This window comes from Camellia sinensis, chromosome 10 (genome assembly GCF_055761805.1).
Source record: "Camellia sinensis isolate YWXY chromosome 10, ASM5576180v1, whole genome shotgun sequence".
NCBI lineage: Eukaryota > Viridiplantae > Streptophyta > Magnoliopsida > Ericales > Theaceae > Camellia > Camellia sinensis.
The window spans coordinates 117571586-117588810 of record NC_138970.1 but is presented as its reverse complement, the minus strand read 5'-3'; the positions used below and the strand labels follow the sequence as shown (position 1 = coordinate 117588810).

General features: G+C 44.6%; 1 protein-coding gene across 1 annotated transcript in view; it reads right to left on the bottom strand.

Moving 5' to 3' along the window:
• LOC145801704 (uncharacterized) overlaps window positions 1–17225 on the bottom strand; it is an 87919-nt gene that overhangs the window by 54022 nt on the left and 16672 nt on the right. The window contains exons 2-3 of the mRNA XM_082893431.1: window positions 15818–15979; window positions 15558–15649 (exon numbers count right to left, since the gene is read on the bottom strand). Of these exons, the coding sequence (XP_082749557.1) occupies window positions 15558–15649; window positions 15818–15979 (254 nt within the window). The remainder of the gene's footprint in view (window positions 1–15557; window positions 15650–15817; window positions 15980–17225) is intronic.

Genomic DNA, 17225 nt, shown 5'->3' with positions numbered 1-17225 from the left:
AGGAAAAATGCTGGGGTTTCTGATTACACAGAGAGGTATCGAAGTCGACCCTTCCAAAATCAAGGCCATCCTAGAAATGCCACCACCAAGGACTGAAAAGGAGGTGCGAGGCTTTCTGGGTAAAGTGCAATTCATAAGACGGTTTATCTCAAAATTAACCTTGACTTGTGAACCACTTTTTGGTCTCCTAAAGAAAGGAAAGAAATTCTAGTGGGACGATTGATGCCAAGCTGCTTTTGAACAAATCAAGGAATATTTATAGAACCCACCCGTGTTGTCACCACCAGAACCGGGGAGACCGTTGATATTGTACCTTTCAGTAACTGAGACCACAATGGGCTGCATGCTCGCGCAGGAATCAGAGGTCAAAGTAGAGAGGGCCATCTACTCTCTAAGCAAGAAGATGCTAGAGTATGAGACCCGCTACACACCATTGGAGAAGGCTTGCTTAGCCTTGGTATGGGCTACCAGGAAGCTGCGGCACTACCTGTTAGCTCACTCCGTAATGTTGGTTTCACGTCTAGATCCCATTAAATATCTCTTCGAGAAACCAGCACTTACGAGTAGGCTAGCTCGTTGGTTGCTGTTGCTTTCCGAATTCGATCTGAAATATGTGACGCGCAAGTCAATCAAGGGAAGAGCAGTAGCATAATTCTTAGCCAATCATCCAGCGGAAGGAGATGAAGCAGTTGAGTACTTATTTCCAGATGAGGCCATTTTGCATATCGACGACGAGTTTTGGACGATGTATTTTGATGGAGCATCCAACCAGTACGGGTATGGGATAGGAGTGTTGCTGATAGCACCCGACAATTCCCGTATCCCTCTAGCCTTCATACTCCGGTTCAAAGTCTCGAACAACGAAGCAGAATATGAGGCATGCATTGCCGGTCTAAAAGCAGCTCTGGAACTAGGGGCAAAATGGTTGGACGTCATCGAGGACTCGAATCTTGTTGTGTCTCAAGCAAAAGGAGACTGGAAAGTCAAAGAAGAAAACATGATAATGTATCACCAAACCTTGGACCTACTGATTCCTCGGTTTGAGAAGCTAAACTTCACTCATCTACTAAGAGAAACCAACAGGTTCGCAAATTCACTAGCAACTCTATCTTCCATGATAGACATCCCGTTTGGAGTCCGGATGCGTCCAGTCATTATCGACCAGAAATTTCTGCCAGCTTACGAGTCAAATGCTGCTATAGATGAGGTTCAGGATGAGAACCCCTGGTATTACGATATTTGGAATTTCTTGGAGAATGAAGCATATCCACCAGGGGCAAATGCCAAGGATAAAAGGGCAATCAGAAGAATGGTCATTCAGTTCATCATCTGTGGAGATAAATTGTATAAGAGAGGTCATCTGGGAATGCATAAGCTGTGCGTTGAAACTGAAGAATCAAAACGCCTGATGGAGGCCATCCACGGACGGGAATGCGGTGCGCATATGAACGGGGTAATGCTGGCACAGAAAATCCTCAGACAAGGTTACTACTGGCCCACCATGGAGGAGGATTGTATCGGCTTTGTTCGGCGGTGCCACAAATGTCAAATCCATGCAAACCGCATGAACATCCCGCCGTCGAAGCTGTACAATATGACTTCGCCGTGGCCATTTTCAGTTTGGGGAATCGATGTGATCGGGGCTGTTACCTCGAAGGCGTCTAATGGGCATGAGTTCATCCTGGTCGCAATAGATTATTTCACGAAGTGGGTTGGGGCCCAATCCTATGCGGTGTTGAAGGCGTCACATGTTGCAAAATTCATCAGAAACAGCATCATCTGTCGTTATGGGGTCCCAAACGAGGTCATTTCAGATAATGGTTCCCATTTCAAAAAGGAAGTAATTGATTTGTTAGAAAAATACAATGTGGCTTTTCATAAGTCATCTACGTACCGGCCGCAAACCAATGGAGCGGTCGAGGCCGCCAACAAGAATATCAAACATATATTGCAGAAGATGGTGGAAACCTACCGGGATTGGCCAGACAAGCTGCCGTTTGCTCTGTGGGGGTACCGGACTTCAATTAGAACTTCTACTGGGGCGACTCCGTATTCATTAGTTTATGGGATGGAGGCCATTCTACCTATGGAAATTGAGGTTCCGTCTTTGCGAGTATTGGCTAAGTGTCAGATAGCCAAAGCAGATTGGCAACAGAGCAGATTTGAAGAACTCATGCTTTTTGACGAGCGCAGACTGAAAGCACTGTACCATGTTCAAGGCTATCAGCACAGAATTGCCAAGGCTTTTAACAAGAAAGTTCAGTCTAGGAATCTAAAAGAAGGAGATTTGGTGCTCAAGGACAACCGAGCTCTCATCCACGACCCTAAGGGCAAGTTCAGACCCAATTGGACTGGTCCCTAATTCATTAAGTCTATCTGGTCAGGTGGAGCTGTGGTTCTAATGGACCTAGATGGCCTAGAGTTCTCACAACCGATCAACATGGACAAGTTGAAGAAATATTACCCCTGAGAGGCTCGCTAGGCCGAAAATCCGAAAGGGCGACCTAGGCAAAAGCCAGAGCACAAAAAATTTGAAATTATAAAAACTGAGCTCGCAAGGTTGAAAATCCGCAAAGGGCGGCCTTGGCAAAAGTTAGAGCGTAAAAGGAGAGTGAAAATAGTCGAGTGAACCTAAGCCTGAACTACGTAAGGCTTGATTCCCATCTTTGGGATACGTAGGCAACTTCATCCTGAAGTTCAGCCATAAACTTTTCCCCGATCAACTTTGTCCACTTGATCATCTCAGCCATCTTTGTCTATTCAGCATTCAAGAGTTCGGTTATGATCTCTGGTGCAGTGCTCTTCAGACTAGGGGCAATTTTCTGTTGCTGCGCAATGCTGCAGTACTATTCAGACTAGGGGCAACTTTCCAGTTGCTGGGATCCGGGGTTGTGCATCTCAGTGACAGATTTCAGGCGTGTCCGTTCTGATCCATATCAAAAATGGTTTTGAAAAGTTTTAATAAAAGTTGACTTTGTTCAAAATTAATCTTTTTACAACTTAGACCATTTTTGGACCAAAGCAGAAAATTTTTAGTACCCACAACCTTCAATTTCATTGATTTCAATACAGAGTTCTCCTGCTCTTGTAAACAAATTGAAGTTGCTTTTTATTACAATCATAAAGAAAACTTGAAAGTACAAATAAAGCAATAAATCTGGGACATAGCCAAGTCAGGTGTTCCTGTGCCCTCTCCCAGAGCTGGTTGAAGCCTTTGATACCAAAGTGGGCCCTTCCTGTGCCTCTTCATTGAGCCAATCCAAGCACTCATCAGACAAAGTGTAACTGAAAGTGGGAGTAGGGGCCAGGAGCTCTCTAGTCCTCCATGCTGTGGCATACCGGGCAAGCTGTGGGCCTCAAACCGGGAATGTAGTAGGATACTCTATCCCCTCTAGCGGGCAAGTCTGATCATGTTCGAATTGGCGCTGGAACCGGAACGGAAAATAGAAGACACAGTGTGTCATGCCAATCAATTGAATCCCAGGTTGACGGGTCATGTTGTAACTCATCGCTGGCAGATTGAGCCAAGGGCAGCGCCAAACAATGTGGTTTGTAGACAAATTGTACATCTAGTTGCACCACCACCCCTCATCAAGGGCATCGACCAGGCGTTGTCAGAAAAAGTAGCCGCGAGCTGAGTATGCGGGGCAAGACTCTACAATCTGTAACTTGTCCATCAACCACACCTGGGGAGGGATTGAAAAATGAGAGAATAAAGAATAGAGAGATATACGATGAGAGAAAAGTAAGAAAAGGGCTTTGCGAGAAAAACCGAGCCTGAGGGCCGAGTGATGTGAGCAATACATATGTGAGATTGGGTGGGAAACATTACCTGTAATAGTAGTGGACTCCCCGCAAGCCTAGCCGTCTCCCGGCGATGAAAAGCGTCTAAGCCCATCAATGTCTCAGCCAATGTCATAGCAATGCAGCTCTTGCCCTCCATCAAACCTTGGGCAACCTCGATCAACTGGACACTGGATCCTCCAGAACTTAAGGCAAGTAAGAAATGAGATAGCAAGCATAGGCAAAGCGCGTGTTGTCGATAGCCCTGCCAATGATGGTCGCCGCGGTCACCAGCATCAGAAAACCGGCAAACCAAGCTTCGGATGTCCAGCTCCCCATCATGAATCATTGATCGAGCATCATGCAAAGTGAGGCTGTACATTTGTCCTAATGCTTGGACGTAGCCGAATCGGAGTTGAGGCAAGATTTCCTCATTGCGCTCGGACTCCGTCAAAACTTGGAAATCCTCGAAAGTAGGACACATCTCTTGCCCGCTAAAGCTAAAGACCTGTGTTACCGGATTCCAAAACCTTGCCACGGCATAGAGGAAAGGAAGATGGAGCGGAGTACGGCCCAACATGAATAGTGCGTTCAAGTCAAAGCCGCAGAAGTTCAACTTTTCCGAGCCATCTACAGAAGCAATCCAAGCTGTGAGATTTTGGGTGAGGAACGTCTCCATTTTGATGCAAAACTAAGATGAAATGAAAGAGCCACAAGGCTGGAGCTTTTAAAGAGGATAAGGCACTGTTCGGGGGACACGTGTCGAAAATTTGGTGGCTGCCAAGCTAGGTGGTCGGCCGGTCACCTTTTCTGGTAGGCCGACCACCCCTCTCCCCTCCAATGCAAAAAGCTGGTCTACCAGCTCCCTTAGGTGGTCGGCCATAGAGAGGAAGGTGACTTTGGTCATGTTCTAGCTTCTAGAAGAAGGTTTCTAGCATTTCCATGCATCGGGAGTGTTAAAGGTGCGAGTTTTCCTCAGTTTCAGATGCGTTCCGTTATCCAGATCGTCCGAAATGCATTTTTGTTTATTGAGTTGCTGTTAAGTCTTGCTTATTGAGTTGTTGTTTTGCTTATCAAGTTGTTGTTTCGTTTGTTGAGTTGTTAAGTCCATCGAGTTGTTAAGTTTTGTCGAGCCGTTGAGTCTTGTATATTGAGTTGTTACTCTTTGTTTAATCACCATTGTTGTGTCTTGCTTATCAAGTTGTAAACTTGCTAAGGTTTTTTCTTTCTTAGTAAGTTAAGTTGCTTTGTTTGTTGCGTTGGTTCACTACCTGACTTGGCAATTTTCAAATGCACAATTCCATTCAATCTCATTTTGTGCAAAATGATGCGATGCGATGCAAGAACATAAAATGCAACACTTTTTGAACAAAAAGCTGTTTCATTCCATCATGCTTCCTTTGTTACAACATTTTACAACAAGGGTACAAGTTTTACAGAAAATAAAACCACCTAATAATGTACAATGTGCTACAACTACTAGTAAAAAAAGGCAAATAAAGCAGGGAACAGCTGCATCGATGCTATCAAGCACAGGAGGAAGAGGCCCTCTTCATCCTCTTCTGCGGAACAGCCTCTGCACCATCATTGTCATCAGAATAAGAGCTGTCATCCTTGGGATCCTCCTCGGCCTCATCTCCACTATCGGAACTGGAACCACCCTCTCTGTCAGCAGATGTCCCTGACTGGGGATGCGCAGTCCTCCTCCTCGCTGGACCCCTCCTCTATGACATGCGCTCTGCGTCTAGCTCGTCTGCGAGACGACTCCCCTCTCCCAGCTCCTCGGGAAGGCCCAGATGGCCCAGCCTGTGGTCCGGTATGTAGCGGAGGCATCTGAAAAGAAAGAATGCGATACATCAGCCAAAGTATGTATATCAGATGCAGGTGCAAGAAAACTACATGAAGTGGATGCAGGCAGATACAGTACATGAATGTGGTGTGTGTCAGATGTGCTCTACACATACAATTAATCAATGCAGTAAGATGTTCAAGTTCAACATGTCATCAGAAGTATGATAAATGCGAGAAAATTAAAGAGTACCTGGAAACCGAGGATGGACAGCTGTGCTTCTCTCCGCAAGACCATGCCCTCGAGCGAGGCCACCAATCCGAGCATCCCGTCCATGTACTCTCTGGGTGGCTGCAAATACAAGCTCAGATCATCAGTGACTGAATGAATGCCTAAGTATCTGGGTGATAAATGAAAAGCAGTGGAGCATACCGGTGGTGAGTCAGGGTCACTGACGTATCGGTGATCAGGCATAGGAGGCTCTATCGGAATCGGATAGGAAGTCCCGTATCGCCATCCCGTCAACTCAGTCGGGATATCTGGCCATCCAGCGTGATGATAAGTCAGAGGAATCAGGGGGACCAGCCCAGTCCCGCCTCTCGACGTACTGGCTTTGTTAGTAGAAGGAGCACCTGCAGCCCGAGCTCGACTCGAAGATCGTATGTCAGCGGACCTCCTTGTGGGAGTACGAACGCCTGTCAATGGGGGCATCAAGTATGTATGACGGTAGGTCGCGTACTCCCCCTCCTCCAAATGTAGCAATACATCAGTACCCAGCATGGCACTAGTAACCTCCTGGGGAGTGAGCCTCCCTGTAGTCCGCATATCGACCGGAGGTGCTGAGGGGATATCCTGATGAGGGTAGCCCACCGTCTGGCGCAAGAAGCGTTCCCCCAGGAACCAGGCCCTACCAACCGGCCCCTCAAACAGGATCCTGTACCGAGAGGTGGCCCATTCTCTGGCAAGCTGAAATCGAAGGTCCCCATCCAAAGGCACCCAGGGCTGCCATGTGATCTGCAGATAACCAATGCATAAGCTGATTAGAAATCGTAGATGTGCAAAATAAATCAAAGATGAAACACATGGAGGACTGAGAGTTCTGAATTACCTCTGTCGGCCGCACTGTGTCGAAAAACTGCCGTAGGTAGGGGAGAGTCTCCCGGGCTCACGGCTGGTACTGGCCCTCGAAAACGAGCGAGTAGGGGGTCATGAGGGGCGCCTCCACCTCGAGCTCTGGGGCTAGCGTCGGGAAGTACGCAAAAACCCATAACTGTGGAAAACAGGGCAAAAGCCATAAGAATACAGAATGCTGAGTGCAGAAAGTGAGTACAGAATGTAAAGTGTGTTGTGCGTGCAATGTACAGATAATGAAAAGCAAAAATGTAAATCAAGAGGGAAGAAGGTACCTCCCAGTCTCTCCAGTAGCCGCCAACTATGTTCCCCCGTTCGCGGGAGGTCGCGCTCATGTAGCAATAGACGGTAGCCAAGCCGGTGCCACCCCAGTCATACTGACTGACCTGCGAGAGGTCTACCAGGGCACTCAGCAGATATAGCCCAACGGTGTTCCCCCTATCGGCGAACAAAGTGGTCCCGAAGAGGAACATCAAAAACCCTCGGGTGTATTGTGCTATCTCCTCGGGAGTCTCGGGCTCCCTCTGTCTGAAATATGAAGAAAACCAGGTGTACCGAACTCGGCCGGAGGATCGGTCGACCGGTGGGCGAGCTCCCAATAGATAAATCCAGGCGGCCTCCCACTCTCCCATGTCCTCGTCATAAGGGATCGCCCAGCCTCCCACGTCGAGGTCTGTCAACACAGCAAAGTCGAATGGGGTCATAGTCATGTCCCCGGCAGCTGAGAAATGAAAAGAATTGGTGGTGACCCACCACCTCTCCACAAGGGCGCCCATCAACATCTTGCTGGTGGGATAGCGAGATATCCCAGTACAGAAGGGCCCAAACCCTGCCTGATCAACCCAATCACGGACGGCCTCTGGGAGCTCTGCATACCACTCCCTCGCAACAATGGAGCCATATCCCCGTGTAACACGGGAGGACACCTGCATTCACAATGAACACATCTATTTCAGTTTCAGAATGAAATGACTAAGCTACGTGCAAGTGAAATGCATGAGCTGTGTGCAAATCAAATCAAATACAATTCTGTGAACTGCGTGTTCAGTATGAGTTGTGCGTTCAGAATTGAAATGTGTGCTGCGTGTTCACAAACAAATATGAGCTGTGTGTTCAGATTTCAGAAATAGTGTGTGCTGCGTGTTCACAATCAAGATATGGGCTGCGTGTTCAGAAATTCAAAGTTTGGGCTGCGTGTTTAACTTTCAACAAATATGTGCTGCGTGTTCACAAACAAAGTTTGGGCTGAGTGTTCAATTTTCAACAAATTTGAGCTGTGAGTTCAGATTTTAGAAATAGCGTATGCTGCGTGTTCACCATCAAATATGGGTTGCGTGTTCAACTTTCAACAAATGTGTGCTGCGTGTTCACAAACAAAGTTTGGGCTGCGTGTTCACCATCAAATATGAGCTGCGTGTTCAGAAATTCAAAGTTTGGGCTGCGTGTTCACAAACAAAGTTTGGGCTGCGTGTTCACAAACAAAGTTTGGGCTGCGTGTTCAACTCTCAACAAGTGTGTGCTACGTGTTCACAATCAAGATATGTGCTGCGTGTTCAGAAATTCAAAGTTTTGGGCTGCGTGTTCAACTTTCAACAAATGTGTGCTGCGTGTTCACAATCAAATATGGGCTGTGTGTTCAGAATTAAAATGTGTGCTACGTGTTTACAAACAAATATGAGCTGTGTGTTCAGATTTTAGAGATAATGTGTGCTACATTTTCACCATCAAATATGAGCTGCGTGTTCAAAAATTCAAGTGATTGAGCTGTATGTTCAAGATGCAAACAGAGTACTGTGTTGTAGACTAAGCATTCAGAACAAGCTGTGTGCTAGAATGAGCAGAAGTATGGCATGCGAATGTGTTCAGAGCGAGCAAATAAGCATGCGTAGCATAAAATGCATGGAAATGCATAATTAAGGCAGGAAATGTAAAGAAGTGAAGTACATACCTCCCGTGCCTGATAGGAGATATGGGACTTCGGCTCTCGTAATAGCAAATCCACGGGGGCTCAATCGTCGAAGTCCGTAAAATGATAGAAAACTGCCCGTGGGAGGATGTGTGTCGAGGGGTCGTACCTCTCGGGAATAAAGGGGCGAATCCTCGGTGGCAGAGACATGATATCTGGATCGCCTCCGGCACCTAGAGAACCTCTGTCATGGGGAAAATGACCCACCATCTCAAGAAATCTGTAAAAATGAGCAAAAATGAGCAAAATGAGCCAAAATTGGAAAAAGTCAACAAAAGTCAACTCTCGGGAAATGAAAAAGTCAACAAAAGTCAACTCTCGAGAAAATCTTCCAAATGTTGAGACAAACTTACCTCAAGTGGTGAAAATGAGAAGAGAAGCTCCGAAATCAAAATTTAATCGGTTCAAAGTGAAGAGAACTGAAAGTTTTCGCGAAACAACTTTGCGTGGGGCGTTGGAAAATGCGTATAGAGCGCAGATCTGAGAGGGAAAATGCTCTAGGAAGGAGGAGAAGGTGATTTCAGATCTGTGAGGAATAAAGCTTTGGCCGAATGTATTTAAAGAAATGAGGGTGAAAGTACCAAACTGCCTCGGATTTGGGCTAGGTGGTCGGCCAGCCACCTTTTTTGGTAGGCCGACCACCCCCTCCACTCAAACCTGGCCGGTGGCCTCCAGTGAAATCCAAACCTAGTCGGTGGTGTTCCCAAGATGGTCTCCAAGGTCTCTGCAAATTTTGGTAGTGATCGGAGTCCCCGGCACCCGAGAAAGTACAAGAAAAGTGCATTTTTCATCGCGAAATTCCTCCGCGGGAGCTTCAAGTCCAACTTTTGATGCGCGTTTCATCGTCACTCGTCAAGAGCAAAATGTATCCATTTTGAGCACGTTGTGACCCTTCCGAGAGGTAAACCGGAGGTCGCGATTGAGTTGCACTCGTCAAAACTTGCATTTCTTTGCTCGTTGTTTTGTGTCAAACATGCATTCGAGTTTGCACTTATCCTGCATTGTTATGCACGTCACTTACATTCTCATGCATACCACCTGCATTGTTGTGCACATTTCATGGGTATTGTCATACCCTCACGCTTAGCTTGCATTGACACGCGCGTGTCTCTCGCATTGCGATGCACTTTCCCATCAGCACCCTGTTTGTCTACGTTCAATATAGCGTTGAACATGTGTTGCTAACTATGTTGTGCTTGTTAAGTTTCCCTCTTTTGCAGGCACGATATTGTATGTACGGTTCATTTGAAGCTGGTGCAACCAAACGAATCGCGCAGGTATTGTATCTTCTCTGTGTGAGACATGGCGAGAATTGAATAATTCTCCGCATTCTTAAACTGCATGAAATGTAGTTGTTGCTTTGAATTCTTGCTTAAAACTGTTGCGTGTGCGCTTCATTACAGCTTGCTACTTTTCATGATCATGAGCTACGTCCGGCTTTGTGCATATCATTTTGTATCTTTCCCCCTGCCTGCGGGCATGCCTGCGGGCACATCCATGTTACCTTGCCTGTTTGTCTAAGTTTTCGGCCTTGTCAAAAATGGGTCATCTCTGGGCTTTGACATTCACTCCCGTCAATTACGACTTTCGAGTTCTGTCAAAGAGGGGCAACTGTAGACACTTCATTTTCGACCGACCTTAAGACTCAAACATCACCAACTGAGCACTCGGTGATGTTGCATATTGTGCTCGTTCTGAGGTTACGGAGTCTCGGCTGCGAGCCTTGCCTCCGGACTTCGGGGCTCTTTTGTGCTTTGCCTCGGTTTGCGAATCGAGTCCTGTTTTCTTTGTTTTCTCTTCCCGAATGGAGGGAGAGGTCTCGTAGACCATCTCTCAGTGGCCATAGGCTACGTTTCGTGGTCATAGGCCATTTTTCCCGTTTGGAGCCCAGTTTTCGGTTTTCGAAGCCGTCGGCCGTGTGCCTCGGTTCGGAAAAGCTTAACTACTTTCGTTTGCTCCAGTTTTTGGCACACACCTTATTTCCTCCCTTTAGAGGGACACTGTGGCCCGGGAGACCACCTTCGTGGTCATACGCCACTTCTGGTGCCTAACGGCCTGTTTTCGAGGCCTTAGACTGCGCGTTTTGGCCCCCGAACCCTCGTTTTGCATCCGTTTTGGTCCATTTTTGGTAGGGACCCTATTTTCATTGTTAAGGAGGTGGTAGTATGGTGGGAGGCCACCTTTTCCCCTTGGAAACTAGTTTTCTCTTTTTCTCTCTCCTAAAGCCAGTTTTTCTGACAGAAAGTTGGTTTTTCTCACTTTTGAGCCACAATTTCTGGCTTTTCATACCACCATTGTGTTGTGCTCATCTGGGAGGCCACCAATATGGAAAGGTCGACCAGTAATTCTTCTTGACCCTTTTGAACCTTGCTAAAAAGTTGATTTTTCTCTCTTTTGAGTCACATTTTCTGGTTTTCCACCATACAACTGTGTTGCACTCATCTAGGAGGCCACCTTTTTGGGTTGGCCGGCCAGCATTTCTCCTTCAACCTTTTGACCCCTGGTCGGTCGACCAGGGGGAGTGGCCGGCCGACCACCTAAGCTGGTCGGCCAACTTTCTGCTTTTTGCTCTTTTTGAGTGCAACACAACTGTGCCAGCAGTGAAGCACTTAACCCTTCCTCCAGGGATTTGACCCTCTTTTTGGTCTTTTTAAGTTGGTTTTGACCCTTTTGCTTAGCTTCTTAGAGAAGCTTGACTCTTTTGTCAAGCTTCTTGAGAAAGCTTGACCCTTTTGGTCTAGCTTCCTCAAGAAGCTTGACCCCTTTGGTTAAGCTTCTTTGAGAAGCTTTGACCCTCTCTTAAGGCTTCTCCAAGAAGCCTTGGCCTTCTTCCTCTATAAAACCAACACTCCCCTTCCATTTGCAAGGGTTAGAAAATTTTGCCAAGGGATATACACTCTTCCCTCCATAGCCTTCTTCTTCAAAGCTCCAAACCCTAATATTCTTGCACCATTTGCACTACACCTCATAATCTACCACCTCCACCATCCATCCAAGCATTTTGGAGCAGATTTTTAGAGGTTGAAGAACTCCTTTCTTGGTCCAGAGCTTGCTGCTTTGCTGTGCTACAAGGGTAAGTCCTCATTTCCCCATTTTTTGCATTATTTTGCTTCATACTTTAGCCCTATTTGCTAGCATTTTTGGGCTTCGACATAAACTTTAAAGTGTCTTATTTTGAGCTCCTCTTGAAGTGTGATTAAGGACACTTTTCTGTCTGACGTCACCTACCTCCTTGTATGCTTCATCTCTCTTTTAGGGCTTATTTTGCATGATGTCTTAGCCTTACTTACAAGAATTTTTGAGATTTTCCATAAACTATAAAAAACCTTGTTTTGATTTTCTAAACATGTTTGTTTAAGGACTCTTTTCTATTTGAGGTCATCTTCCCCCTTCCATGCTTCATTTCCTCATGTTTTGAGCCTTCTATTTGAGCATTTGCTTTGGCCTTAGTTTGGCCTTTTAGCCACTGAAATTCAGTGGATTTTCAGTGGCTTAGATGTGTTTTTAAGCTTCAAAATCAGAGAGGGGTGACCCTCTCACCCCTTGTTCTCTTTACTAGCATTGTTGGCCTTCCAAAGGGGCTCCATCTTGCATGCTTTGAAGTCTTATTCAAAGCCCTATTTTGTGAGTTTTAAGGTCGGCCTTGACTCTGCCTGGACCCCATTTGGCCATATTTTATGTCTATGATGCATGTGTAGAACAATCCCATTCAAGGCCTTTCAAAGGGACCTTTCATTGCATGCTTCCTAGACCAATTTCAGGATCTTTTTGGCAGGTTTTAGGGCAGTCATAACTCATTTCCAGATGTGGTTTTTCCCTTTTGTTTGTCTATCATATATGTGTAGAACAACCCCTTGCATGCCTTTCCAAAGGGGCTCATCATTCTTGCATGTGTTGACTGAGTTTCAGGGGTTATTTCGACATATTTTAGCATGAAATACTTCTTTTTTTGGCTGGTTGGGTGAGCCCTCATATGCTTCATATAGTTGTAGAACAACTCATGGTTCACTAGCTTTCTTTGCATGCTTTATAGGCCAGTGATTCTAGCATATTTTGGCCATGCCTTAAACTAATAATATGCTTATTTTGGACTGCCCTAGCTATGTTTTTGGGTCTTGTGGTTGAATGATGTTAGTTTTGCATGCTTGTAGTTCAAGGTCCATGCTTAGCTTTGAGTTTTGAGATCCATTCCATGCATATACTGAGGTATTTTCATGCCTTGGCGTCATTTTTCATCAAATTCCAGAGCCTATGTTAATGCCATGTTGCCATGTTTTCATCTCTTTAAATGCGTTTGAGAGTTGGGCTTGTATGCCTCATTTACCGACCATTGAATGAGCTCCATCCCGTTGCATTCCGAGCCATCATTTTAGGCCATTTCCCCACTGTTTCAGACCTGCCTACGGTCTTTTTGGGGTTGGTTTTTCCATTGGTGCATTGCTTTGGGTACCTCTAGAGTAACGCACTTCACTAGTTTCGGTACCCGGACCCCCTAGCTTGCATTGTGTGCCACATTTGCATGTTTCAGGACCATATTTCATGCTGTTTCAGAGCTATAATTTATGCTATTCCATGCCATCTTTCATCCCTTGCCATGCTTTGGTAGAGTGGCATTCCATGCCTTAGGTTCGGTCCTTAGTATTCGTGCATGTGTGCACACATTTCGGTTGTCTCATTTTCATCTAATGGCCACTGATGTGAGTGTGGCTGAGGTCCACTCATGTTGGTGTAAGTCCATCATGCATTGTGTATGCCATTTCGGTCCATAGCATTGTGTATGCTGAGTTGCATGTTAGAGCATTGTGTATGCCATGTTACATCAAGCATTGTGTATGTCATTTCATAGCATTGCGTATGCTAGGTTGTATGTTAGTCGCATTGTGTATGCCATCTCATTTGCATCGTGTTTGGGATAGGAGTTAGCCCAAGCACGGAAATGAGGGACGTTTCGTACTCCGAGTGACGGAACGTGTCTCAATTCCGGGTCGCCGACACTCCGGATTACCATGACGGAGTTTTGGTCTTGTTGTGTTTATACGTGCATTCATTTCACATCGAGACGTGCAATTCGCCCCCTCGGCCATCATGCATCGAGGTACGTGATTGGTGGCACGAGAATCGAGGACTACACTCCCTGAAGAGTAGTCATGCATACATATGTGAAAATACTTTGCCATGCCCCTTTCTCGCTCTCTGTTGCAGCAAATCAGAAATCAACAACCTTCTGGAGCTTCGCACAACATTTCGAGATTAAGTGTAAATAGAGGCAAATTGGGGCATCGCAATGGATTTCTGCGCCAAGCAACTCAAGCATGCATCTTTCATCATTCGGAACAGAGCCGAGGCGGTCCATAGCTTGTATGCTAATTTACTTGCTTTCCTAGTTAAACTGTCAATTAATTAGGGTTTTGTACTTATTCGGACTGTAATTATTATTCAGACTGTATTATTTATTCGGACCCTCTGAGCGAGGGCACAATTGTAATAAGTGTGCATGCGTGTGATGTATATCTTCTAACCCCACGTCTTTCTCCCTTTTATTTACCCGCTTATGATGGTTAAATTAGGGCATGTTTCAACTAGCATACTTATGCTTGCATGTTTGCATCATTCATCTGTATTGCATGGACCGGGCTCGGCGCATCATACTAACTGCATTGTATTTCAATTCCGAATTGAATACTTGTTAGTTGTAGCATTTCACATGCCATCCTTAGAATAGCCGAGCCTACTATAGTTGCATTTTGCATGTGTTGCATTAAGCATTTCTGTATATTTAGGATCATGCATGATTTCTAATCAGCTTCTGTTTTGGCTTGGAATACTCGATAAGTTTTATGCTTTAGCATCCTTGCATGCGTGTGAGTGACTGTCATGATAGCATGCTTACCATGAGGCCATTTGCTTATGTGATATACCTGCCTGAATGCCTGTGGGTGAAGGTTGGGTTATTTGGATTGGAACAATTCATCGATTTTGAGTGTTAAAGCCCACTTGAGAGTGGCAAATCATCTTGTTTTCTAAGCCCACCCGAGGGTGGCAAATCCACGTCTTAGCCTACTTACGAGTAGCACCATCAAACCATTTTCAAATAAACAAACATGAGATATTTTGTTCAAATTCAGGCGATCCGGTCTATATTTGTATGTTGTGCGCATCACATAGTAAATCTAGGCTAATAACCGGAATAAGAACGCATAATGTTTTCAAAACTAGATATCATGGTTAGTAGAGGCCGATCTTTGATCGGGCGAGCGGGGGTGCTCACGAAGTGACCTTCCCCAATCGTACCCAAGTTCTCGAGCCGAGGCAACTTTGGTGATGACGGACACGTGGCCTTAGGCAACGAGCCAGGGTTTCCTAAATTTCTCAAAATAAAATATTTAGATGGCGACTCTGTATCTAGCAAAGCAGTCCATGTTTGGCACTTCTTTCAAGAAAATCTGTTTTCAAAAATGATTTGTCAGATTTGGACTCTTTAACGATTCATCGGTCTTGCATTGTACTTTGCGAGATCAGATACAGGACCGTGACATTGAGTCCTGAACTGTAGTGAGCCCCAAATGAACAAAACGGGATTTCCCTCCCGGGGACGTTCGGGGACGCCGACAGGTTCGTGCCACGAAATGTGATGAACATTAAAACCATCCCTTCAATCAATATTTATAACCATTATTATATTCAACATGCAGACCATCCATATTGAATAATATAAATAGATGTCTAGTTAATTGACTCAAACATCAAAATTAAACAAATCAATTATACAGCATTGAATAAATTGAATGAAGTGCTATTTACGTGACAATTTATTTGGTAAAAGAATTACAAGTCAACTAGTATGATGCAAGGCAAAACGGTAAGAAAGTGATAGTACAAGGAACTTACTTTGGACCATTCCACTTGAACAAAGTGATAAACAAGTAGATTGCCAAACAAGAAACCAATGCTCCCATTGCTAGATGAGTATCAAGAGTACTCTGACAGAAAATAAGAATTAGAGATTTAGATGCATTGCAAAATTGTAAACATGGAAAGAAATTGCAAGGATGCAAACCAAATTGAATGTAATGTGTGACATCCATTGGATCCAGTGATACACTACTGTAACATTATCACATTATTTTCTATCTTGCATAATAGACCACCTGGAAAATAAATGTGGCTGCAATGACACACATGGCCCATTTCACAAATTGAGCTATGCCAACATCTACACTTCCATCTTCTGAAATAACAAATTTCCGCACAATCCAATATCCTTGAACAGCTCCTGCAAGGACAATCCCAAGTAGTACAAATACAAACACCTGAACCCAAAAACAATGTTAATAGTTTGGACAAATGAATGAGGTATAACTTGAAAACCAGATGTACTCAAAGAAACAATGTAAGGTTATATAGTTGTTTAAGCTCCAACTATGCTATTGTCATACAAATGAAGATATCCATTCATTCTATGGCTTTGATTTAATGATATTCATTGGGCTTTAGCTCAAGCCTCGTCCCTATACGTATGTAGGATTGAAAGGTGGATGATGCTTGTGCCAGCTTTGTATACATGTGTATATGATGTGAAGATCTGCATGCTTTTCCTTCTCGAGAGAGAAATGTGTTGTCAAGACCTTTGTATATAATTGGTTTGATAAGCACGATGTACAGTTCTTTTGTTTTAAGTTGTACTCCATTGTGACTCAGTCAGAATGTCGTAGTAATAAATAAAGAAGTGGTTTGTTTTCATTTCATCTATCTATGCACTTGCGCTGAATGGGTGTTGTGGGATTAAATAAGTTAACGAATTTAGAGGCTTCCTCTATTTGTGATGATTTTAGCCCAACTTTTAACTAGAGGACTACAAGATTGTTCAGCTAAGCCTTTGGTAGTCTATGACTATTGACAGGTCACTGCCCTATCCTAGTTTGGGGCAGATGGGGTTGTAAAGGAATTGGTATTAGAGCACAAGCTTATTTTACTTGCACACAGTACATCCTTCAGAGCAATAGGTTCTTTTATAATGGAATTTAAAGTTGCATTTGAAAACTCTGTCAAGCCTTGCCCAAATTATGGGTTATTCAACCAAGTTTTATATCAAGTTGTATTATATGTAAATGTGTATACTACGGGCAAAGTGTCATATTATAAGTCAAGTATTTTCCTGATAAATACACATTATTGCAAATATCTATAATTCATGTTTTGTGTGCATAGAAATAAAGTGAAGGAAAAGGTAAGGAAAAGGCCGAACATTCCACTACACAAATGGACAGGTTGGAAAGAAAGATGGACGGAATAACGAAAAGAATGCTGGAGGAAATAATGGAGACCTTACAACAGCGTTACAATGAACCACCAGTTCAATGAAATCAGGATAATCAGAACCAAAACCAGCAAAATAAAGATCTACCCAACCAAGGACAACAGAATCAAGAACCACCACCAGTCCCAGTAGATCAAATGGAGCAAAGACCACGTGTGATGATCAAAGAATTCAACAAGATACAATCTCTAGCAATTGAAGATGGACTTGACTCTCTAAAGGTTGAAGCTTGAGTAATG